Genomic DNA, 26,636 nt, shown 5'->3' with positions numbered 1-26,636 from the left:
CCTTTCCCCCTCATCTTTCAGCCGCCATTTAATAGAGGGGAGACGCGCCCCCACTTCGCTAATTGATCATGTACAAATATTATTCATTACCTTCTCTCTCAACATCAATCAGTGAATAAATTGATGAAAAAAAAAAGGTTATACGCCTATTTTTTTATTCAACATTTGCAAAATTATCGCTTGTGAAGAGAATTTGCATAAACTAATTTGAGTCACGCCTCTTTTTTTTTTTTTTTTTTTTTTTTTTCAAGGATGATGCGAGTGTGTGGGATGGATTGCATAGGCGAGCTGGTTGGGGGTGGGGGCGGGGTGTGGAGGTCAGTCAGGATACACACACACACACACACACACACACACACACACACACACACACACACACACACACACACACACACACACACACACACACACACGCACACGGAGAGGTATACATGCAATCTGTACCTGCTCATCTCTGCTACGTCTTATCTGAAATAGAGAGAGAGAGAGAGAGAGAGAGAGAGAGAGAGAGAGAGAGAGAGAGAGAGAGAGAGAGAGAGAGAGAGAGAGAGAGAGAGAGAGAATCCTAATACAAGTCAACAAGAACAAAATGAAAGTGAACTAACACAGAAAGAAAAACCAGAGAGAGAGAGAGAGAGAGAGAGAGAGAGAGAGAGAGAGAGAGAGAGAGAGAGAGAGAGAGAGAGAGAGTTTAGAGCTTGGACAAAAAGTTAGTTGAATCAAAAGTTTTCCTGCCTGTACTGTGTTTGTTTTGTTTGTTTGTGTGTTTAGTTAGTCGATTGTATGTTTACCTCCACTTGAGACGAAAACAAGCAAAATCGCCTCATTGCTATTAATTACCTTCTTTATTTGCATATTTCCTCGTTTACTCATTGATTTGATAATATATATTTGCCTATCAATCCATCAGTAAATGCAGATGCTGTCCGTTTATGTATGTATCTAAATCTGTATAAATCTATCGTTGTTATTTATCTGAAGTCATTTATCTACGTATCTGTCAGTCACTGGGTCAACATTTATCTATTTTGTCAGCTTATTTTATCTCTCCCTTATCGGTCTATTTATTTATCTCGTTACCGTATATCTTCTTTACTGATTACAACTACTTTACCGTTTAGTTTCATTCTACTTCTTGTACATAAGAAAAAAAAAACGATATCTTTTTTTTTTCATTTTTTTTTCATTTATTTATTTATTTATTTTATTGTCCTTTGCCTGAGCTATAAAAATGTGAAAAATGACGCTTGTATGTGGCTGTGCGTATGTCACTTCTATACATGCAGGCGGAGCGGCATTTGGCAGTGTTACCTGTGTGCAATTAGTATATACGTGTACACCTGGTCTTAATTAATTACTCCATTCCATTATTATCTACGCGGAACAGGTGCAGATATATATATATATTCCATCCACTTGAGCATGAGAGAGAGAGAGAGAGAGAGAGAGAGAGAGAGAGAGAGAGAGAGAGAGAGAGAGAGAGAGAGAGAGAGAGAGAGAGATGTAGCTTAATAATATTAGTTTAGTTGTAGCAACAGTTTTCAGGAAATTAACTGGTGAAAATCTCTCTCTCTCTCTCTCTCTCTCTCTCTCTCTCTCTCTCTCTCTCTCTCTCTCTCTCTCTCTCTCTCTCTCTCTCTCTCTCTGGTTTAGTAATGGCCAGTCCAGTTTGAATGTGAGGGACTTTTTGTGTGTGTGTGTGTGTGTGTGTGTGTGTGTGTGTGTGTGTGTGTGTGTGTGTGTGTGTGTGTGTGTGTGTGTGTGTGTGTGTGTGTGTGTGTGTACCGAACATTTCTTTCATTGTTTCTGATCTTTTCTTTCGCTCTCCTCTTTTCTATCAGTCTATATCTTCCTGTTTTATTTACTTTTCTATCTGTCTTTCATCTTTTTTCACTCCTTCTCGTGTCTGTCTATCTTTACGTTTTTGAGTATTTTTTTCTTTTCTTTATTTTTCTTTTCATTTCTCCACCAAAACACGCATCCATTTACTCCAGAAACACACAGTAACACACACTCTCTCTCTCTCTCTCTCTCTCTCTCTCTCTCTCTCTCTCTCTCTCTCTCTCTCTCTCTCTCTCTCTCTCTCTCTCTCTCTCTCTCTCTCTCTCTCTCTCTCTCTCTCTCTCTCTCTCTCTCTCTCTCTCTCTCTCTCTCTCTCTCTCTCTCTCTCTCTCTAATATTTTTTTCTTTGTGTGTGTGTGTATCTCATTTTTCTTCACAATCCTTCTATTTTCTTTTCTATCCACCAAAATACCTGTGCAGTCTCTCTCTCTCTCTCTCTCTCTCTCTCTCTCTCTCTCTCTCTCTCTCTCTCTCTCTCTCTCTCTCTCTCTCTCAGGTGCACTAATTAAGCGTCAGGTTGGCTGGCTGGAATAATTGGGCCTCTAATAGAGTTACCACATGGCCACGGGCGCTGCTTGGACATGGCTGGCCGCTGCTGCTGCTGCTGCTGCTGTTGTTGCTGCTGCTGATACTACTGCCGTTGACCGATTGCTTCCTCTGTGTTGTTGTTGTAGCAGAGAGAGAGAGAGAGAGAGAGAGAGAGAGAGAGAGAGAGAGAGAGAGAGAGAGAGAGAGAGAGAGAGAGAGAGAGTAAATTTCATGGATGTTTTGGTGGAGAGGAAAGAAAGAATTGAAGTTTTAGGAAGAAAAGGGGAAGTAGCAAGAGAGAGAGAGAGAGAGAGAGAGAGAGAGAGAGAGAGAGAGAGAGAGAGAGAGAGAGAGAGAGAGAATTGCATGGATGTTTTGGTGGATAGGAAAGAAATAATTGAACTACGATGAAAAGGAAAGGGAGACAAGGTGAAAGAAAGAAAGAAAAAAAAAGAAACGAATAGGAAAGAAAAGGAATAATGTGTTTTATTTAAGAAGTTATATACGTACTACTACTACTACTACTACTACTACTACTACTACTACTACTACTACTACTACTACTACTACTACTACTACTACTACTATTACTACTACTACTGATTGCATGATAAAGTAGTAATACCTTTGAGCAGTCTTTGGCACACATTCTTCCTTAATAATTTAAAATACTCTCTTGAGATACATTTGCCTTTTTTTCTGCAGTCAACTCCAAAACTTTATACTCTTGTCTTGCCTTGTCTCGTCTTGTCTTGTTTTGTCTTGTCTTTCCTTGCCTAACTTAACTTTACCTAACCCTTACTCTTACTTAACCTAACTAACTAAGTAACCTTACCTTACCTAACCTTACCTTACCTTACCTTACCTAACCTAACCTAACCTAACCTAACCTTCCATTGCCTTCCCCTCCCTTCCCATCCCTCCTCTTCCTCTCCTAACCTAACCTAACCTAACCTAACCTAACCTAACCTAACCTAACCTAACCTTACCTTACCTTACCTTACCTAACCTTACCTTACCTAACCTAACCTAACCTAACCTTCCACTGCCTTCCCATCCCTTCCCATCCTTTCTCTTCCTCTCCTAATCTAACCTAACCTAACCTAACCTAACGTAACCTAACCTCACGTTACCTAACCTAACGTCACCACACCTCACCTCACCTCACCTCACCTCACCTCACCTCACCTCACCTTACTTAATTTCACCTCACCTTGTCTTACCTTCTTTTATTCTTTGTATTTTTCATGTATTTTCTTGCTGAAGATTTTCCCCAGCGTTTCTAGCGGTGTGAGTGAGTTGTTGCATGTTACAGTGAAAGAAAAAAAAGGGTCAGAAGAAAAAGAGAGGAGGACACTTTGATGTTGCATTTTGAAGTGAATCTTTTCCCTGCCATTGGAAATCTGAAGAAATGCTTCAATTTTCTGAGCGATAAGATTCTCCTGGGATTGGTTTGCGTTGTTTAATAATATTGGGGTTTAAATTTTTCTGGAGCAAGACGAGTTCACAAGAGAGAGAGAGAGAGAGAGAGAGAGAGAGAGAGAGAGAGAGAGAGAGAGAGAGAGAGAGAGAGAGAGAGAGAGAGAGAGAGAGAGAGAGAGAGAGCTAGTCGGAAGAAATGATGGAAAGTCAGACAAGAGAAAAGTTCCCTCATCCCCTCCTCATCTCCCCAGCAGCGTTCCCAGGCCAGCCAAGCACTTAATTAACAGCGGCTTACCTTGACCTGCCTTCATCCGTCCCCGGGAATAGCCTGCTTGGTGTTCTCGCCGGCTCACTCAGTGGTGCTTCCCTTTATTGACTGCTCATCCGCCCGCACAGTCCTGTATCTTGAAACACCTGTGCCGCATCTACCCTATTTCAAAAGGCTCTTGTTGAAGCCATGCACACCGGTTTTTAAAGGTGTTCTTTCGGTCTTAGTGACAGATTAACAGGATTTCTACATTATTAGCAGGAGAATTCTGTTAAAACCTTGTGCATTCTGAAACTCTTCTGCCCCGCACCTCAGCTGTTTTGAAAGGTTTTGCTAGTTGAACCTCCACGGGTTTTTAAGGGTGTTTTTTTAAGGTTCTGGTGACATTAACATGATTTTCTACATTATAAACAGGAGAAACAGTCTTGAGAACCCTGCTAATTATCTCAGTGGCCTTTGAAAATACTGATGGTAAAATTACACGAGTTTTTAAAGATTGTTTTTACGGTTTTGGTGACATATAAAGATTTCTATCATTATATCGAGGAGCAGTCTTAAGAACCCAGCTAATCATCTCTCCGGCCTTTGATAATAGTCGTGGTGCTAGAGAGAGAGAGAGAGAGAGAGAGAGAGAGAGAGAGAGAGAGAGAGAGAGAGAGAGAGAGAGAGAGAGAGAGAGAGAGAGAGAGAGAGAGAGAGAGAGAGAGAGAGAGAGAGAGAGAGAGAGAACAAAGCGTTTCTGAGTTACTGGCAATAAAGTCATAAGGGATGCATTGCCCCTACCGGTAATGGATTATTCACTCATTTAACTCTTGCGGAAGCTTTATTATGGTTACGGGCGAATACCAGGAACAGGGGAGTTTTATCGTAGTTGATGGGAAAGCTGTCCTATTTATGTATGTTTTTATCTGTTTGTGGTTATGAATTATTATTATTTTTTTATTTTTTTCAGTTGTTTGGTGATTCTTCCCTGTGCATATGTTTTATAGGAATGATGCCCTGTTTATGTATGTGTTTCAATGTGGTTATTTATTTATTTATTTATTTATTTTTATTTTTTATGCGTAAATCAGAACATAGGGAAGCTGCAAGAATCCATCAGGCCTACACGTGGCAATCCCTACCCACTACACATCTACCTATTTCCACCTATCATCCTCATCCATAAATGTGTGCAATCTCTTAAAGCTCCTAATGATTCCGCACCAACAACCTGATGAGTGTGGCTGTTCCATTCATCTACCACTCTGTTTGAGGACGAATTCTTTCCTGTCTCTCTTTTTCTTGTTCTCTTCTGATTAGTGACCTTGAGAGTTTTGCTTATGTCGCCCTTGTTTTGGTCTATATTAATGCTTGCGTGTGTCCGCGTGCCTGTTTGTCTGTTTGGGTGTGTGATTAGAACAAGCTTACCCATAGTGTTCTTAATCTGTTCAATGCTGTTTGGTACGTAAATCTTTCCTGAATTACTAACCACTGTGAGACATCTTTACTTGCTCTACAGCCACCTCTAGTCCTTAAACTGGATATAATTTTCAAAATCTATTCTTTTTTTTTTATCCTCTGCTTTCCTGTAGATGCGTATAAGGATTTCGTGCATTACTTCTGGTTGTGGGTAATTGTCTCGTATTGCAGTGAAAGGGTTAAGTTCCAGCGAGGAAGACAACGGAAAAAAAAAAGTTCGTAAGGAATTTTGTATATTGAGTCTAAAAAAAGAGCTGGTCATGCACTGGGTCCATCGTTACGAGAGTTATAATTAAAAATCCCGAAGTAATATTAAGCTTGTATTTGCCTTTGGTCAGACCTCATCTAGATTATGCCGTGCACCCTTGGTCCTCGTATTACAGGAAAGATGCAAGTCTGTTAGTCAGTGCAGAGGAGAATGACTAAAGGATAACTAGAAAATGTGGAATATTCTTGACGAGAGGAGTTTCAGGCTTTTAAATTTACATTCATTAGAGAAGCGTAGATTTATGTGGGATTTACAAGAGGTTATTGAAGCGGCATAAGGGACATAACAAGGGTGATGTATACAAAAACCAGGGTCAATAGTCAGTGTAGAAGTAGAAAAAATAAGTTCAAGCTTGACGAGGTTAGATAGAAAAAGAAAAAAAAAAAAATAGAATGAAATTAGTTGTCAAATAGAGTAGTGGATAATTGGAACAGACTCAGTAATCACATTGTTAGTGCCGAGTCAGTAGGGAGTTTTTATAAAGAGGATTAGATAGACTCACGGACAGAGAAGGCAGGTTGATAGAGACACTTAGGTTTTCTACAGGGACCGCCACGTGTATGCCTGCTGGCCTCCTGCTGCTTCCATTGTGTTAGTAAATCAGCTTTTCCATGAACTCATCAGTGGTGGAAGTTTGTTATGGTTAAGATGAGTACTGTAAAAGGTAATGGGAATGCCTAAACTATTTCCAGAGAGAGAGAGAGAGAGAGAGAGAGAGAGGAGAGAGAGAGAGGATGAGAGAGATGAGAGAGAGAGAGAGAGAGTAATAAGTATAAAGAACTGTTATCAAAATGTATTTTTTCTTGTTTGCCTTCATGTAATGCTCTCTTAGAAACTCCATACTGCTACTGTTCACGTCGTATACTCACTCGTATACTCACTCATTCACTCATTCACTTTACATGTTCACTCTCACTTTCTCACCCACTCACGTTCACATTCACCTTTTCATCTACTACTGCTACTACTACTACTACTACTACTACTACTACTACTACTACTACTACTACTACTACTACTACTACTACTACTACTACTACTGTTACTGCTATGGACTCATAACTGTACGTATTAAGCGTTCGTGTCACCAACCTTTACATTACAGAAATATCCTCTCTTTTTGTATTATTTTGACATCGTCCGTAACACACACATGCCTTTATGACGTATGCTAACCATTATTTATCTCACATAATGTATTGGAAAACTTATCTCTTGTAAGAAAATAGTACCAATGCAAAATTAAAATAATCAAACATTACCAAAGTTTCCCCATCCACTGCAGTTTTCTTTGGTGTGGAATATTTGCAAGTTTCAGGGTAGACTATTTCCGGCACTTTCAGCATTTCGTTTTAGTCCACGGAGGAAAAGTTACCAATAATCGCATAGACATAATAAAAACGTAAGAAAATAAAGGGAAGCTACAGGTAACCATCGGGTCTACACGTGGCAGTCCCTGTATGAAGCACACCTGTCATGTCCACCTCTCATCCCCATCCATATATTTGTCTAATCAACTTGTAAGGCTCTCTATTGATTCGGCATTAACAACATTATTACTGAGGGTATTCCATTCATTTATCACTAGGTGGGTCTGACTAGCGCCAAATGTAACTTTAATATTACTTCCAGACTTCTGCACTTTCCAAAAATAACTCCGAATACCTGATTTGCTGCGACACACTTGCCTTGTTTGTATTGCACTTGTGTGTCGTCCTGGGAGGCATTCAGGCTGGCGGTGCTTGAGAGGTGGCTTTTATTTTTTCCTCGTTTTTTCATGGTCTTATGTTTACTCCTGTTGAAGAAAATAGGTGGATTTATTATTTCAGGTTAATGTTTACTGTCATAGAAGAAAACGGAGTTATTAATTACTGCAGGATCTTTTTTTTCAGTTTTCTGTTCTTTTTTCTTCCATGAAAGGAAGAATAGATTAACTGATTATTTCAGGTGTGTTTCTTGGTGTCACAGGAGAAAAATAAATTAATTGACTAAGAACTGGTGAACTGGTTTAATGTAAGTACTTCATGTATGCACCGTTTTTTTTTATTGATTTATTTATTTTTATTTATTATTACTTTTCTTGGTGTTTTATAATGAGTAACAGACTGTAGATGCCTACTTCGAAGACTCACTGTGGTTACTTATATACTTAATAAATGCGGCGTGTTTACTTATGGTGGTGGTCCTTACTTGTGACAGTCTTCCTTACTGTAGTGTGGTCTTTATAGGTCGTCTTCTTCACTTACGATTCATTTCTTTACTTTTAATGGTAGTTTATGAAGAACAGCAACCTTCACATGGCTGCTTCATCCGGTGTGTTTACGCGTGGTGGTGGCGGTGTTGTGTGTGTTGAATGATGAAATGTTTGCCTTATTGATTCCTATTTCAGTGTTGTTTGTCTGTCCCCGCGAGCTTATCTGTGTACGTACAAGTGAAGGGCTTCCCATTTTCCCTGCCTTTGTTTTCGTTTATTTATCTGTCTGTCATCGTTGTTGTTGTTGTTGTTGTTGTTTGCTTGTGGTGGTAGTGGTGGTCGGGTGGTGGTGATGGTGGTGATGATTGTGATGATGATGATGATGATGATGATGTTATTGTTCGTCTTTATTTTCTTGTTCTTGTTCTTTTTTTTGTTTTTTTTTTTTTTTTTTTTCTTCTTCTTCAAACACACGATATAGCACATGACAGTCACTACTTGTATTTACTACAGAGAGAGAGAGAGAGAGAGAGAGAGAGAGAGAGAAGAGAGAGAGAGAGAGAGAGAGAGGAGAGAGAGAGAGAGAGAGAGAGAGAGTTGCATAGGCGAAGGAAGAAGGAAAGAAGGCAGGGAGGTTAATGGTTAATGGGCTTCCTGCTGCTGCTGCTGCTGCTGCTGCTCACGTTTTGGTATTGATTGCAATGATTGGCTTGCTGCATTGATTGGAACTGCTGCCTGGCGCTACACGGGGATATCGACCTGAGAGAGAGAGAGAGAGAGAGAGAGAGAGAGAGAGAGAGAGAGAGAGAGAGAGAGAGAGAGAGAGAGAGAGAGAGAGAGAGAGAGAGAGAGAGAGAAACATTACTGCCTCATTTTCACGTTTATCATTATTTTTTTTATTTAATGACTGCCTCCGTGCTTTCATGCATTCCTAGTAAGTAGTTGTACGTAATTATTCTCGTTGCCTGTGTTCTCAGTAAAATGTGTTGATAGGCGGTGAAGGAGCGCCGCCACACACACACACACACACACACACACACACACACACACACACACACACACACGGCACTGAAACACCACGAAAGGCATTCAGTAGAGTCTCATCACACAATTTCCTACCTCTTCTCGCTGTTACTCGAAGTTTTTCTTCCATCGTTGGTTTGTTAACACATCAGTCAGCAGGGCATTCAGTTTTGGGTCTAATGGTGCGTGTCTCGCCTTGCTGTGATGACATTTAATGGGTGGTGAGTCCTGTGTACTGACCAGTTCTTTATTCACTATCATTCGCTGTAAATTTACGTAGGAAGGTCACTGTGGTCTTGTTTTGAAGATTGCAAGGTGTTTTATGTCATGATGGGCTTAAAGAATAAACGCGAAAGTGAAGGCTAAAACAGAAAGTGGAGTTAATTAAAAGTGCGTCGCGTGCACACACTCACCACAACACTCAACTTCAACTTCCCGGAACTCAGGCTTTGCGAGAGATGAGTCTCTGTTCTAATAATATTTTATCGATATTTTAATTCTACGCCAAATGGTTCGTCTTATCTCTCGTTGAAACAAAACTTAGTGAGTTAAAAGTGCAGAAAACTTAACTTATTTTCAAAAGTTTTGTCTTGTGACTTGCGGATGGGCTGAAGGAAGCATAATTTTCCATATTCATCCTTGCAGACATCGTTGGCCCATGTTACTTCTCAAAATTTAGTTTCGTTAGTTTATTGTCACATGAATTGCTATGAGGCGTACATGCGTGGTGCACATGTAGGTTTGACATGCTCAGTTATGTACATAATTCATGAAGGGCACATGAAACACTCCAGGTTTCAAGAGAATTGGTAAGTATTTGTTGAGAAACCATGTGATACACCCTCCCAGTTTTTGCAAGTTACCCATCACCTCCCTCCTGCTGAAGTGATGACAAATGTACCACGTGAAGCAAAGAGTTGTTCTGTCATATGGTGAAAGTTTCGGTGCGATCGACCTCGTAGCCCCGGATATATAAGTTCGTGAATAGCATAAATGTGTGAGTGAGCTGGGCCAGGCCGGGGGCGAGTCGCTCACACACAAGACCCGCCTGGACATAACTTGGCTCTGCTCGTAATCATTTTCAAGTTATTACAGTCATCACAGTGTAGTGCTGCCCCCGTAATGGGTTTTCTTTTTTCTTTTTTATCTTGTTATGTTTTTTTTGCCATTTTTATCATTTGAATGTTTGAAACGAAAGAAGAAAATGTGACCAGCGGTAGAATTATTATTATTATTATTATTATTATTATTATTATTTGATTTAATACATTTATTGTTGTTTGTACAGCATAGGAAGGGGTTTCGGCCTATGTATGGGATAAATAGAAGAAAATTAAAGGAAAAAACGCAGGCACAAGAGTTTTAAGAGCTGAAAAAAATACTATTCATGTACATAATAATTACACACACACACACACACACACACACACACACACACACACACACACACACACACACACACACACACACACACACACACACACACACACACACACACACACACACACACACACACACACACACACACACACACACACACACACACACACACACACACACACACACACACACAGAGGTATCCGAAGAGTCAGGCAGAGTCCAAAACCAAGAGACTAAAAGGGTAGGCAGCTTTTTTTTTTTTTCATTATATTCGTTCAAAGAAAATGGAATTGTAGTTGGAAGAAAATGGAATGGTAGTAAATATGTAACGCGAACTGCGTAAAAAAAAAGAGTAAACGTTCTTTATTTTTTTTATGGCAAACTATAAAAATACTTAAACACTAAAGGAAATTAAGAAAGAAAAAAAAAAACACTGAACATTTATTTATTCATTTATTTTTATTGACCATCTTTATTATTAACGTGTATAACATATATTGGTGTTACTTCTGTCTCACTCCACCATTTGCTCTTCCTCCCCTTTGCTATAATACTATATATTCTTTGTAACTCAACACTTACGTAGATTAAAAAGTTATTACACTGCATGGCATTAGTTTTGGTTCACACGGACGGGCAAAGGACAGTACGTAACACTCCCACTGCACTCCCACGGTCTTACCACGGACGGCTACACTGCTTAGGTATCCTTGTGTTGTGTTGGTATGGGCTTGTTCACTCACTGATCATCTTGTTGCCTCAGTTTGGTTCTTGGTGATTGAGGAGGGAGAAGTAGTAGTAGGAGGAGGAGGAGGAGGAGGAGGAGGAGGATGGGGAAGGTGGTGGTGGTAGTTTTGGTGGTGGAGAAATAGGAATAGAAAAAGGATGAAAATTAGGTGAAAAAAAGGGGGAGGGGGTATAGGAAAATATGGAAAGGAAATGAAAGAAAAAATGAAGTAAAAGAAAAAAAAAGAAGGGGAGAGGAAAGAGAAAACTAGAAAAAAGATGAAAAGAAAAACAAAAGTAAAAGGAAAAAGAAGAAAGAAGGAAAAATATGGAAAAAAGGAGGTGAGAAAATAAAAATAAAAAGACAGAAAAGAAAAGAAGAAAAGGCGAATATAAAGTAGAGGAGGAAGAAAATAAAGGAAGAAGCAGATTAGTTGACCCTTATAAAGATGTTTTAAAATAAATTAAAATGAAATTGAAGAGGAAAGAGAGAGAGAGAGAGAGAGAGAGAGAGAGAGAGAGAGAGAGAGAGAGAGAGAGAGAGAGAGAGAGAGAGAGAGAGAGCAGCAAATTTGTTGGTCCTTATGGGGCTGTTTGCGAAGACTTTACAATGCAGTGAAACATAAAACATCGACGAAGGAAGGAGCAGGAAGAAGAGGAAGAATACAAAGGAAGTCCAAACAACAACAGACCCTGAGGTCCTTACTAGGCTGTTTGGGTAACTGATAGTGGGAGGGACATGATAGCACAGAAGAAGGCTCCTCACCACCCCCTTATCCAGAGGAGGAGGAAGAAGAGGAGGAGGAGGAGGAGGAGGAGGAGGAGGAGGAGGAGGAGGAGGAGGAGGAGGAGGAGGAGGTGGAGGAGGAGGAGAGCTGTTTATGTTGGGTAATTTTGTCAGTCAGGTAGGCACAGAGAGAGAGAGAGAGAGAGAGAGAGAGAGAGAGAGAGAGAGAGAGAGAGAGAGAGAGAGAGAGAGAGAGAGAGAGAGAGAGAGAGAGAGAGATTTACATGAAGTATGGTTGCCAGCGACTGAGGACGGAGAAAGTGGCGCTCGATATTGGCTGACGTCTGAACACGGCGCGTCAGGGGAGGAGGAGTGGAGGGAGGAGGCGTGGTCCCGTCTATCGTGCTGTCCTGCTCCGAGGGGCTGTAAATTGAGTGAGTTATGGCGCCGCAGCAACAAGGTCACCGCCGTGGACCGAACACTGGGACACACGTGGGGAGGCCGCTGCTTGACACTCAGACCAGCAGTGGGATTGGCGTGGCATCGGGGAGCGTGGGGCGGCACGAGGCTGTCTGGCGCACTGAACAGCCGTCAGAGGGGAGTGTTGACAGTGGTGATAAGACTGCGGAAGTGAAGTGGGAGTTACCGCAGAGAGAGAGAGAGAGAGAGAGAGAGAGAGAGAGAGAGAGAGAGAGAGAGATAATGATTGTCGTGGTTCAATTGGCTCGAGGCACATCAGGCGGCGGTGGGCGGCTGGCGGCGCGGACCAACACGCCCAGCAGTGTTACCAGTGTTCGGGCATGTCTGCCGCGCCACGCCCCAGGCGACTACTGGTTCATGGTCACAGTCGCGTGTCACCGGTCACAGTTGGCGGCGGGCAGCACGTAGCGGTGCCTGGGCGTCACGGCAGCCTGGCGTGGGCAGCCTGGCCCGGGGCAGGCGCCTCCCACCGCACATCCGCTTACATGCCGCCGTTGCCGCGCCTCGTATCAATGGGTTGGCGCGGCGCCGTGCGGAGGGCACGTCCTGGCCTCGGCGGGGCGCCGCGCGACAGGCCCCGCCACCATGCTCCCTTCCCCTGGGTGCTCCCTGGGGCGTCCCGGAGGTGCTAGGTCTCCAGGTGTATTTGGTGTGAGGGACGGGTGCGGTGCGGGGGGCGGGGGGCAGCGGGCCCCTCGTGGGGGGCCAGAACTGTCTCCAATTGCTCCAGGGTCTTCTTGGCTACGCTTAGCACTGTGTCGCCCCCGTCATCCCCCCCCAGGCTCCTCCCACGTCCGCTCGTACGCCCGCGCCCACAGGCCTCCATGTAGCGGGGTCGGTTGATGGGCGGCAGCGGCACCACGTGGCCGTCCGTGGCTTGTGCCAAGGGCGAGGGGCGTCCTCGCGGTCCCTTGAGCGCCTCCCAGCCCTCAGAGCGCGTGGAGGCGTCCAGGGGCAGGCCATCGAAGATCTCTTCGGGGCCTGAGGGAGTGGCGGGCCCCGCGGAGCCCACCAGCGAGCGTGGCTCCGAGGAGGAGCGTGGGAAACTGGCCAGCGTGATGCGTCTCTGTGCTGGCCGCGCCTCGCCCCGGGAGGACCCCAGCGAGGCTGCGAGGGGCGCGTCCAGCAGGCGGGCGGGAAGCAGTGTGGGCAGCGAGGGGCGGGCGGGCGTGGGCGGCCGCTGGTCGGGCCGCTGCTGGGAATCCTCGTGTGCCAGCTGCGCGATGCTGCGGTTGAGGGAACGGCTGCCCGCCAGGCGCGGCATGGCGGCAGCGGGACTCGTCACGCCCAGCTTTCTGGCAGCGGTGGCCCCGCGCTGGCCGCCCTCCTCTCCCGCTGTCATCGCCATGGTTGCTGCCATTGCTCGGTCCACCTCCATCAGAGACTCGGTGTCGCCCTCATTACCTGCGCACAGAGGGAGAGAGTGAACCCGGCGCCCACACCACGCCGCCCTGCCTTGCCGTGTGGCGGGTGTGCTTGTTGCCGCCAGTGTCCCACACCTCGGCACCTCGGCACTGAGAGGGGACGTGCCCCTTGACCGTGCCAGTCAGGAGCGCAGCGGGAGGGATGGAGGAAGGGTGAGGGTGTGGGGGGTGGCAGGGTGGGGGCGCAATCTGGCCAGTGCCCGGGGAGTTTCGGGGCAAAGGAAGAGGGCGGCGGGACTCACCTGATCCTGGGCTTCCTGTCATGAGTCGGTCCAGCATACGGCGCTCCTCCTCGTCGGGGGACGGGACGTGCACTGGCGATGGGGGCCGTGCGCCCCCCACACTTCTGTAACTGCTGCCGCTGTCTCGACTCTCGTCGCTGTCGCTGCTGTTCAGCTGCGCGCCCCCGCCTCCTGGCCCCCACACGCTCGCCTGGCGACTGTTTGGCAGGAAATCCTCCGTCGGCGTGGCCGTCAGCAGCCTGAGTGATCTGGCGGGCGGCGCCTCCTCCTCGTCGGTGTCGCTGGTGTAAGGCGCTGCGCTGCTCGCTGTCTGGCCGAAGGCGAGGAAGGCCGGGGGAGGCAGTGGGTCGGTGGGCCCACCGCGGCTCAGGGGGTTGGCAGAGGCTCGTGCGCGTCTGTGGGAAGACCTGCAGGGGGAGGAGAGGTGAGGAGAAGCCACCTCCCTCAGGCACCACATGCAACCACCACCACTATTTCTATACTACTACTACTACTACTACTACTACTACTACTACTATATATATATATATATATATATATATATATATATATATATATATATATATATATATATATATATATATATAGATAGATAGATAGATAGATAGATATGTATATTTATTTATTTATTTACTCATTTATTTATTTATTTATTTACGAAGTTTGAGAGTGTACTCCTTCTTTAACCTTCGTGGACATTATGTACCGCTATGTTTATCAAGGCACAGCTGGCAGTGCCGCGAGGGAGGGACTGTGTGGTGCTGAGGGCGAGCCACAGCGACTCAGCCCACGTGCCGTGACTCGCGTGTCGTGGACGTGACGTGAGTGCCGACCTTGCTTCCTCAGCGCGGAGGAAGAGACGTGTGTTTGCTTGTTTGCTTGCCAGTTTTAAAACCATTAGGTCATCACCAAGCGTGGGGGGGAAGGATTGTGGCGAGTTTCCTTGTTGCATGATACTTTTCATAATATACTCGTGCCTTTGAACACTACGATGCTCATACACCCCCCTACTCCCACTTCTCCCATCTTCTTTACCCTCCCACCCTCCCTCTCACGCACTTTCCCTATAATTTTCTCTCCCACCTCCATTCCTTCCCTCCCTCCCCACCTTCTACCCGAGTTGTCTACCAGAGATGTCCTCGCCTTCTACGTCATGCAGGACGTCCTCATATGTAAGGTTTATCCAGATACTCACCAGCCAGATACTCACCAACGTCGTCAAGTCGCATCAAATCATCATCATTTCGCAGATCCAAGAAAATCTCGAATGCTTTTATTGTCTAATTGTCGACCAGTTTTCCGTCCACTCCTTTGGCTGTTGTCGCCCATTCATCCTGTCGCTCAATTTGCAGTCACCCATTTTTCCTGCCGCCCAGCTGAATTGACGCCCAGCTGAACTGACGCCCAGCTAACTGTCGTCCAGCTAACTTGTCCTATAGCCACCAAACCCTCTTCCAATCCTCTCCTCCTCCTCTCCAGCCCTCTTCCAATCCTCTCCTCCTCTCCAACCCTCTTGCAATCCTCTCCTCCTCTCCCACCTCCCTAACCACCCACCCACGCACTTCTAAACCCTCCCATCCTCCCACTCTTCCCCCCCTACTCTCATACCCTTCTTCCTCCCACACACCTAGTCTCAGTGGGCGTGGGTGGGCGGTCGAGGTCCTTGGGCTGAGTGGGGTGGAAGGCGTTGGGGCGTGGGAAGAGGTTTGTCTCCGCCTTCAGTAGCGCTGCCAATTCCTCGTGGCCGTTCCGCTCCGCCAGCTGCTCCGCCGTCAGCCCCTTCGCGTTTTTCTGACCTGCGCAGTATTGGAATTTTAGTGTTGGGTCTGCGCTGTTTAGGATTGTAGTGGTGGTGAGGGAAGGAGAGGAGGAGAGCATAGTTAAGATAGGAGATAGTGAAGGAGATAGTAAGAAGAGGATGGGAGGTAGTGAAGGAGATGGGATAGAGGGAAATGTAGTAAAGATAATAGGAAGAGGAAGAGAATTAAGAGTCGTTGGGGGGAAAGCTGGAAAAAAAAAGACGATTTATAGAAGGGAATCATGAAAAGCAAAGAGTCTGTGGAAGTAAAAGAAGGGGAAAACAATGACATTAAGGGAAAAAATACACGGAAATTAAGGAGACGGATTCCGGAGTTGACGAAAGAGGGGAAAAAAAAAAAACAAATAACGAAGTGAAGGAAATAATGACCATAATTCAAGGTTAGGAACGAAGGAGTGGACGTAATAGAAGGGAAAGAAATAATAATGGATACGACTGAATGACGGAAGAAGAAGGAAAATAATGACAGAAAATTAACAGACAGGAGAGAGAGAGAGAGAGAGAGAGAGAGAGAGAGAGAGAGAGAGAGAGAGAGAGAGAGAGAGAGAGAGAGAGAGAGAGAATGAAGCGAAGGAAAATAATTGGCGGAAATAATGATGAATAATAAAAGAGTCAAAGCAAAAAAAGTGTAAAAAAAAAAAAAGAAAAAGTTCACGAAATTCACGAAGGAAAAGGAGGTGAATGAGAGAGAGAGAGAGAGAGAGAGAGAGAGAGAGAGAGAGAGAGAGAGAGAGAGAGAGAGAGAGACCATGCATTGTACCGGTATAGAATGAGTAAAGATGACTTGCGCAATATACGGATGATTTTAGGGCAAGATGCGCATTTTAAGGATGTAACTTTAGACTGCAAAGGATTAGAAGGCGAGAATGGCCAGGAATGGAGAATGAGAGGAAAGGGGGAAAGGGGGAAAGGGGGAACGGGGTGTAGGAAGCATAATATTTCACGTATGTAGCTGTTATTTTCTTTTTCTCTTCCTTTCTTTCTTTTCTTGGAGGCGCGTGAGTGTGATGACGTCAAGCAGTCACGTGAACCCCCGCGTCGGAAATAATGGAAGAGCGAGACGTGTGTAAAACAGACTTAGAAACTTTAAATAACTGCACCATGACTTAACATAGACTGACTCGAGCAGAAACTTGTTATTTATTTATTTATTTTTTCCTACCTGAAAACACACACACACACACACACACACACACACACACACACACACACACACACACACACACACACACACACACACCACACACACACACACACACACACACACCTCCATGACACTGGTAGGGTAAATAAACCGATAAATAAGTGTGTGAATAAATAAATAGATAAAGCAGGGGACGAAAGACTGAAGAATGCAAATATGAATAATGTGAAAAGGGGAAAAGTGTTTGGTTGTATACATTTGAGTTTCTTTTTCCTTTTTGTTTGTATATATATTTTTTTAAGGAAAAGACTGAATAATGTGAATATGTTAATAGTGTGAGGAAATCTTGGTATTATTATTTTTTATTTTTATTTTTTTTTTACCTACACCGAAAATCACCGGAAAAATTAAGTAAAAGATAATTTTGGTAATTTTCTTTAGGGACTGGCATCTCCGCCTTTTTTTTTTTTTCCTTTTTTTTTATTTATTTATATATAGGTTTTTGTTAGCCTGGCCTAGTACATCTGTTACACAAAAGAAAAGAAATATAGACTGTACACATTCTTTGCTTTCACCCATACATTCTAGACTTCCCCTCCTCCTCCTCCTCCTCCTCCTCCTCCTCCTCCTCCTCCTCCTCCTCCTCCCGTGCAGGACGAAGATCCCAAAGACGCCGATAAGACATCAATAATTATGATGCAATACCTGCTGGTGCACTTAGGAGGGCGATCACCTGTGTGTGTGTGTGTGTGTGTGTGTGTGTGTGTGTGTGTGTGTGTCCCGGTCATACAAGATTCTAACTTAGGACTTTGCATTATTTTAACCCTTCATAATGGAGGAGAATGGATGACTGGGTGGATGGGTAGATAAATAGATAGACAGATGGATAAATAGATAGAGGCATTGGTTGATAGATGATTGGGTGTTTTACAAGATGAATACAATTATTTTAAAAAGGGTACGAGAGAGAGAGAGAGAGAGAGAGAGAGAGAGAGAGAGAGAGAGAGAGAGAGAGAGAGAGGGGGGGGGGAGATTATATTATAGAAAAAAGAAAAAAAAAGATAATGAAATAATTTGCACATCTTTTACACCTGCACTAGAAAAGTAAAAGAAAACACCTGTAATCAAATTTCCTTCGTAAACATTTATAGTAAACGTAACATTAGTAAATGCAGTATGTAAACTCTTTAAAATAACTCTCTCTCTCTCTCTCTCTCTCTCTCTCTCTCTCTCTCTCTCTCTCTCTCTCTCTCTCTCTCTCTCAGAAAACCCACCTGTGTGCACGTAAAGAAAATAAAGATACGCTTTAATGTGCTTAATTAATTACCAGGTTAATTGTCTGCAGGTAAGGGGAGGTGATGGTGTTTGGCGGTGCGTGGCTGAGTGACAGGGAAGAAAGGGGTGTGGAGGTATGTTTTACGTGGGTGTGTGTTTAAGTAAGTATTGTGAGTGAGTGTGTTCGAGTGCCCCACACACACACACACACACACACACACACACACACACACACACACACACACACACACACACACACACACACACACACACACACACACACACACACACACACACACACACACACACACACACACACACACACACACTTAAAAGATCAATATCAGTCTAAAATAAATTAATGGTGTGTGTGTGTGTGTGTGTGTGTGTGTGTGTGTGTGTGTGTGTGTGTGTGTGCTTAAGACTAAATATTTTTCCTATGTGGTACGTTTCGTGGAAGCTGACGTGTATAATACGTATGTGTGTGTGTGTGTGTGTGTGTGTGTGTGTGTGTGTGTGGTGTGTGTGTGTGTGTGTGTGTGTGTGTGTGTGTGTGTACACATTCCTTCTTATTAGTTTTGTTGTTGCTGCTGATATTATTTTTATTTTTATTATTATTATTATTATTTATTAATATTATTATTATTATTATTATTATTATTATTATTATTATTATTATTATTATTATTATTATTATTATTATTATTATTATTTAGATGCTGATTAGTTGTATGTTTTGTTGCTATTTTCTTGTAATTTGTCGTTGTTTTATTATTGTCACCACCATACGCCACCACCACCACTACCACCACCACCACCACCACCACCACCACCACTTTCTACTCTGTATGTGCATGTGTGTGCACTGATATCTAGGTATTAATTCTTTCACTGCGATATGGAGCAATTCACAAGACTAAAGGCAATGTAGAACACCCTTTAGACCATCTACAAGAAAGAAAAGGGCACAAAAAGAGTAAGTTATCGATATTTACCCAGTATAATGCTCACAGGCGGCTGTGGAACGTAAAAAAAAAAAAATACCTTAGTGGTTTGTGAGGAAGAAATTGTGTCAAAATAGCAATGAAAGAGTTATAACCTCCTTTTATGTAGCTATACCTGCCCTTCTTACCCCCCATCCTGCCCCTCACCGTGGAAGGTCACGCGGTGGGACACTCCTGAAGGCGGCTAACACCAGCAGGAGAGCTTCCCGGTGGCCGTGCGCCGCGGCAAACATGAGAGCGGAGTTCCCGTCACCATCCTGCACGCTGGGGTCCACGTCCTCCTGGGTGGATAAGGAAGGGGGTGCGGTTAGTCAGGTGGAGGGGGAGGTAGGGGGGAAGGGTGGGTGGGATTAGGCAGGAGGAGGAGAAGGGGGAGGAGAAGGGGAAGGAGGAAGGAGGAGAGAAGAAGGAAGGAGGAGGAAGAGGATGGAGGAGGAGGAAATAGTGAGGAATACGAAGGAAAAAAAAAAAAAAAAAACAACAGCAACAGCCCCTACTGTCCTAAACGAGGCTGTTGGAGGAGGAGGAGGAGGAGGAGGAGGAGGAGGAGGAGGAGGAAGAGACTGTAAATGCATAATGACGAAGTTTATGCAGGATACTTGTGCTTTAAATGTGAAGAAGTGGGAAAGTTACTTAAGGGAAGAGTTACGGGGGAAGGTGTGAGGGGAGGAGACGCTGAGAGGTAACGAGGGGAGAGGTGAATGAGAGGTGAAATTGATGATGATGATGAATAGAGGGAAGGTAACAAAGGAATGAGATGAGAAACAAATAAGATGAAATGCGCGATGATAAAAAGAGGAACCATAGCAGAAAATCAGATAAGAGACAAAAAATAGCGTGACATAAGGTGATGGTAAATTGAGAGAAGGTAGCAAAGAGGGAAGTGGGAGAAATAAAGTGAAAATTACGATAATCAACAAAGGGATAGCAAGAAAAAGTGAGATAGGAGATAGGGTGAAAGAGGGTGATGGTAAATGAAGGAAGGATAACATGGAGTGAATTAAGAGACAGGGTGAAATAAGTGAAGGTAAGTAGAGGAAAAAATGAGGTGAATAAGGACAGGAATAGAAGGGAAAGGTCCATGGGCCGGTTCTAGTCACCCCCTTTTTCGTTTGCCAGCTAACCAACAAAAGCACTTCAGCTCTAATCGGGTTCCACAGTCAACTTGGCCCGCTGCTTTTCGTGTGGCCACCGTAAAAAAAAAAAAAAAAAAAAAAAAAAACTGGAATCGGTAACTGGGCTAATTTCAGTCTTTTCGTAAGCTATACAACCAAAAACCTCCCCGTGTTGGTAAGCTCCCGAACAAATAGAAGCGTTTTCTTTGGCTACCGTATCAAGAGGACTGGAACTGTCACAAAGAGTAATGGGAGGGGTTCATGACAGTGGCACGTTAACATTACAGCTTATTGGTCTAAATATATACCGCCATTAGGCCTACAGAGACACTAGTTTGTTAATTATAGAACTCTCTCTCTCTCTCTCTCTCTCTCTCTCTCTCTCTCTCTCTCTCTCTCTCTCTCTCTCCTCTCTCTCTCTCTCTCTCTCTCTGTCTACAAGGAGGAGACTAGTTCTGGTTTTGTGTCACTTATTGAGGTGCCCTACAAGTAAACAAGGAGGTAACAAGAAGCTGTGCGTGACCCGGGGAATGAAAACCTTGAATATCAAACGAAATATGACCTTTCTTCGTTCTTTAGTTATTAACGTGTTCATTTGATTTATTTTGTTACTGCTGTTGTCATCCTTTGTTGAAATTCTGAACTCGGATAAACAGAGGAAGAGTAAAGAGGAGTGGAATAAAAGACTGATATGGGCACAGAAAGAGGAAAGAATATGTTATTGATATTTTTTTTATTTTGTGTTTTTACGTTACATGATTATTTAAGAGTGCATGAGATGTTGTGAAATATGGTGTAAGAATTTATAGAAAGAAAATTACTTGCAATAAAGAAATATAGAGAAATGCGTGGTTTTTAATACGTTTCTCTTGGTTTGTATACATTTTTTCGACCATTTTTTTCTTCCTTGAGAATATTTTTTTTTTTATTACTGAGAAAAAAAAAAGTTAGTAATTTTCTGTCCCCATAATAAGTAAATATTTTGCTCCTTATAGCACGTAAAGTTTCGTCTAATTGTGACCTAGACTCTGACCTGGTGACCTGCTGTGGGACTACTCTAGGTCAGGGGGCAAGGCTAGGTGAGAGAGAGAGAGAGAGAGAGAGAGAGAGAGAGAGAGAGAGAGAGAGAGAGAGAGAGAGAGAGAGAGAGAGAGAGAGAGAGAGATACCTGGAGAATATTTTCTTTTATAATTCTCTCTCTCTCTCTCTCTCTCTCTCTCTCTCTCTCTCTCTCTCTCTCTCTCTCTCTCTCTCTCTCTCTCTTTTATTTATTTTCCACACCTCTCTCATCACTTCTCCCTTTCTCCCTTCTTTTCTTCCCATCACTATCTTTCCCCTCCCTCACTTCTCAGCACCATCTCTCCCAGTCATCTCTGTTTCCCCTCACCTCACTTTCCACCATAACCTTCTCCCATCACTCTTTCTTCCCCTTTCCTCTTCTTACTCCTATCACCACCTCTTGTCTCCTCTCTCCATCAGTGTTCTTCCAGTCCTCTTTACTTCCCCTTCCTTCATCCACCGTCTCCTTATCCCCATCCTTCTCCCTCTTCCCTTTTCTCTCTTTCTCTTACCCTTTCTTTTTCATTATCAATCCCTCACCACCTCCTCTCCTTCCTTCTCTCATTCCTGCATACCAGATTACTTGCTACCTCTCTTCCCCAATACTGTACACACGTCCCCATTCCCAGCATTCCCCATCTACGCTGCAGTCCCCACCGTCACACACACACACACACACACACACACACACACACACACACACACACACACACACACACACAGGAAGTGGCGTGATCTGACCTCCTTTACTTTCAGGTATTATAATTTACAACGCCAGTTCCAGACAAATAATGATTGAAAAAAAAAAGGAGTGGAAATAAAAACTTAATCAAATCTGCTGTTCCAGAGAGAGAGAGAGAGAGAGAGAGAGAGAGAGAGAGAGAGAGAGAGAGAGAGAGAGAGAGAGAGGGTGGGGAGACGACAGGGACTGGTAAAGGGGTAAAGAAAAAGAGTAAGTAAACAAACAACAAGGAAGAATGAAGAAGAGAGAGAGAGAGAGAGAGAGAGAGAGAGAGAGAGAGAGAGAGAGAGAGAGAGAGAGAGAGAGAGAGAGAGAGAGAGAGAGAGGAACCGGTAAAAAATAAAGAAAGGAAGTAAACAAAAAGGAAATATGAAGACTAAGGAGAGAGAGAGAGAGAGAGAGAGAGAGAGAGAGAGAGAGAGAGAGAGAGAGAGAGAGAGAGATTTAAGAAAAGTCAAGGAACAGAAAAAAAGAGAGGATGAGGAGCAAGGGAGTGAGAACGAGGAAAACAGAGGAAATAAAGACGAAGGAAGCGGTGCGGGGAGGAGAGAAGAGGGGAAAGGGGAGGGGAGGGGAGAAAAGTATTCGTGGTATGTAGGTTAAGAGGACCGTGTTTGAATGAGCGTGTCTGAATGGCATTTCACGCTTGTATCATACCTGGCCGCGTGTTCCCCTCTTCCTGCATGCTTTCTTAACCCTTTCTGTCCGGGGACTTTTAACCCTTTCACTATGGTCGTATTTTGTTAACATTTAGAGTATACAAATATGGTTGGCATGGACAGATAGACTAAAGAGAGAGCGAAAGAAAGGCTGTGTTTGTATTCTTGTAGGCTGTGTGAATATTTTTTTTTAACTTGCTTTAGTGTAAAAATAAGTGTGTGAAAAGTTGCAAGGGATTATGTGAAAGGAATATCTAGCAGTGAAAGGGTTGATGTATTCCTCATTTACACTAAGATTTACAGTTTTTTTATCAAGTTTCACGGATGGTCTTTTGAAATCACTCCAGTTACTTATTGTTTGTTGAAATATTCAGCTGACGTAACTCACTTAGACAAAGATCTCTCTATATTTTTTTTTTATATTGTTTGCACTTTTGAAACCATTTGAGTTATCTTTTGTGTCTTAAGATACTCAGTTTAAAAGTCTCTACGCAGCACCATGGAACTCTGCTTTTGTTTTGTTACTTTATTTTGTTTTATGTAAGAAAGTGCCTGGCTTAGAGCAACACAGGCTGGAGAGAGCGAGAGATAGCGAGGGAGAGAGAGAGAGAGAGAGAGAGAGAGAGAGAGAGAGAGAGAGAGAGAGAGAGAGAGAGAGAGAGAGAGAGAGAGAGAGAGAGAGAGAGAGAGAGAGAGAGAGAGTCCACTAAAGATGCCAGACCCAAAAGATGACAGTTAAAGTTAACCTAATGTAACTCAGCTTTCTTTTCGACAGTCTTTTTGGAAAGTGTCATCCAAGTGAGCCTTTTTCCCTAAATTTTCTTTGTTGCCCTTGACCAGTGGCCCTCGTACATAAAAAGGCTGGAAGGCAGGTCTGAAACTACCAGGAGAATCTTGAGTCCTGCCCCTTGAAAAAGTTAAGGTCACAGTTACAACAGGTTACCACAACCCTTCAGCTGGTGTGTGTTGACGTTCTTAAGCTTAAAATATTGTGGCAGATTTGTAGAGTGTCATTTTACAAGACGACACTGGCGGCAAAGGAGTGGCCGAGTTATTAAGAGTTAGAGCTCAAAGTTAGAGGCTCTTTAACCCTTTCACTGCGACACGCAACAGTTAACAGCACCAGAAGTAATCCATGAAATCTTAATAAGCATTTATAAGAACGTAGGGGATTAATAAGAAAAAAGATTTAGCAATTTCTACACAGCAGTTAAGGAAAGACGTATCTAATACTAGTCAAAGGGTTAAAATTGTCTATGGTTGTTAAGGCTGGCTGTGTCGTGGTGTCATAAACAGTTGCAGGGTTAGGGAGAACCAAGCAGCCACCAGAAGTGCAGTCCATATTTTACTGCAGTAGTCAGTCTTGAACTCGTCGTTTTAAAAAATATATGCAGTATATTCTTACACTGCAGTAGCCAATCTTTAATCAAACATAACCTAAATGAGACAGACCTTATCTTATATACAGTGCTGTACCTATACTTCTATACTGTAGAAGTCAACCTAATCTAACCTAACCTAAACGAGACCAGTCCTTATCTTTCTTACTCTTTCATCTGTTAAGATATGTGTACACCTCCTCTGTACTGTAGAGATCAACCTAACTTAACCTTATTACCCTAACTGTACATACCACTAAGGGAGTTTAATATTATTTTTAAAGTAACCTAACCTAACTCAGCTCACCCTAGCTTTTAATTCATTATACCTTTAACCTAATCTAAGCTAACCTAACCTAACCTAACTTAACTTAACCTAATATTACATCAACCTAACCTAACCTAACCTAATCTAGCTTAACCTAAACTAAATTTACCTCACCACCCAAACAGCTTAACGTAAAAAATCTGACATTAACCTAACGTAATTAACACGTACTACCAAGGAAACTCAGCGTTAATTAACATGAACCCTTAACAGAGTTGTGAATAAATTATTATGTTTGTAGGCAAAGAAAACAGGATGAGGGACTTAACTAGTACGAGTATACATAGAAAACGAGAGAAAGGGGGTAGCGAGAGAAAAATAAGGGTGAATGTTTCTGCCTCATAAAGAGAGAGAGAGAGAGAGAGAGAGAGAGAGAGAGAGAGAGAGAGAGAGAGAGAGAGAGAGAGAGAGAGAGAGAGAGAGAGAGAGAGAGAGAGAGAGTAAAAAAAATGAACTATGCATCAAGAACGAGGGAAATACCAGAGCAGTCTTTACTTAAAAGGAAAAAAAGAAAAAAAAGGGAAAAAAAGAAAGTGAAAGAAAAGAATGTTAATGGAGGAAAAACAAAACCCCTTCGTTCTTTAATTAAGACATTCTCTCTCTCTCTCTCTCTCTCTCTCTCTCTCTCTCTCTCTCTCTCTCTCTCTCTCTCTCTCTCTCTCTCTCTCTCTCTCTCTCTCTCTCTCCTTTTTGCTGTTATATTATAAGGAAGGAAAATAAATAAAATGAAATAAAATAAACTTAGAAATAGAAGAGAGAGAGAGAGAGAGAGAGAGAGAGAGAGAGAGAGAGAGAGAGAGAGAGAGAGAGAGAGAGAGAGAGAGAGAGAGAGAGAGAGAGAGTAGGAAGTGAAATACACGTGATAAGATCAGAGGAGATAAATAATGAATTGAGAACAAGAAAGTAGAACAAGAAAATTAAAAAAAGCAAGGTATCTTTAATTTTGGATGTTTTATCAGCTGACAGCCTAGGTATTATAGAAAATGGAGGTGAGGGAAAGGGAAAGACGGAAATGAAGGAAGAGGAGGAAGAGAAGAAGAAAGATAGATTGATAAGGAGACAGGAAGAGAAATGGAAGAAGATTGTTAAGAGAATGGTGAAGAGGAAAGGCAATATATAAGATTAACTTTGAGAAATGGAGGAAGATTGAGAGAGAAAGAGAAGAAAGAAGAGGAGATAAGAAAGAGGAGAAAGAAGAGAAGAGACAAGGTGAGATAAGAAAGAGGTAGGGAGAGAAAGTTGGATGAGAAGAAAAAATGGGAGGTGGAGGAGGAGGAGGAGGAGAGAAGAAAGAGGTGGGGAGAGAAAAGTCAGATGAGAAGAGAAGAAAAGGTGGAGAAAGAGGAGGAAGAAGGAAGAGAGAAGAGAGATGGGGAGAAAAAGTTGGATTATAATAAAAGAAATGGGACAGAAGGGGAGAGAACGCTGAATGAGAAGAGAAAATGGAGAAGGAGGAGGAGGAGAGAAGAGAGAGAGAGAGAGAGAGAGAGAGGTGGCGAGAGAAAGCTGGATGAGAAGGGAGAATGGAAGGTGGAGCAGGAATAGGAAGTTGAATTATTTAACATCCTTCACTAAATAACGGCATCTCTTTAATTAAGGGGGAGAATAAATAGGCCTTGATATATTACTGTCATCTACTGTTGCCACTCTAATAATGGCGACCGGGCATAAAAACGTTGATTGCGAAAGAATTGTTACATAATAAGAAAAAAATAAATAACCTTGTGTTTTTAAAAGGAATTAACTTTTTTTTTTTAGTTTTTATTTTCGTTTACGTAAATACGCTTCGTTTTTCATATGTATTTCTATTTATTTGCATATACTTTACACATTTCTTATACATACTTCTCCAACTTATTAAGAATGTTTATTTCTTCTTAATTACTGAGGGGAAAGAGAGAGAGGGGAGAGAGAGAGTGGGAAGAGGAAGGAAATAAGGTGGATACAATGGCGACGAAGTGGATGAGAAGTGGAAGGAAGGGGAGAGAGTTTGTGGTGATGACATGGTGAGTAATTAAGGAAGGGGACGAGAGGAGAGCGGAAGGGGAGGGGAAGGGGAGAGAAAGATGGAGTTATAATTAAATAAAGAAATTAGAGGGATGTGAAAGGGGCGAGAAAGGAAGGAAC

At 43.0% G+C, this 26,636-nt stretch overlaps 1 protein-coding gene and 1 long non-coding RNA gene across 4 annotated transcripts in view; one reads left to right on the top strand and one right to left on the bottom strand.

Annotated features, from left to right (window-relative positions):
• Window positions 1–26,636, top strand: part of LOC135104846 (uncharacterized) — a 106,654-nt gene that overhangs the window by 14,089 nt on the left and 65,929 nt on the right. The gene's annotated exons all lie outside the window — the stretch shown is intronic.
• The window catches only part of LOC135104842 (ankyrin repeat domain-containing protein 34A-like), a 53,386-nt gene continuing 38,350 nt past the window's right edge, over window positions 11,601–26,636 (bottom strand). Inside the window, exons 4-6 of the mRNA XM_064012511.1 lie at window positions 19,375–19,508; window positions 13,986–14,392; window positions 11,601–13,723 (exon numbers count right to left, since the gene is read on the bottom strand). Coding sequence (XP_063868581.1) covers window positions 12,948–13,723; window positions 13,986–14,392; window positions 19,375–19,508 — 1,317 coding nt within the window. The 3' untranslated portion in view covers window positions 11,601–12,947. The remainder of the gene's footprint in view (window positions 13,724–13,985; window positions 14,393–19,374; window positions 19,509–26,636) is intronic.

Source organism: Scylla paramamosain, chromosome 11 (genome assembly GCF_035594125.1).
Source record: "Scylla paramamosain isolate STU-SP2022 chromosome 11, ASM3559412v1, whole genome shotgun sequence".
NCBI classification, from domain to species: domain Eukaryota; kingdom Metazoa; phylum Arthropoda; class Malacostraca; order Decapoda; family Portunidae; genus Scylla; species Scylla paramamosain.
Note: the sequence above shows the minus strand (reverse complement) of the source record. Positions and strands in the feature narration are given on the sequence as shown.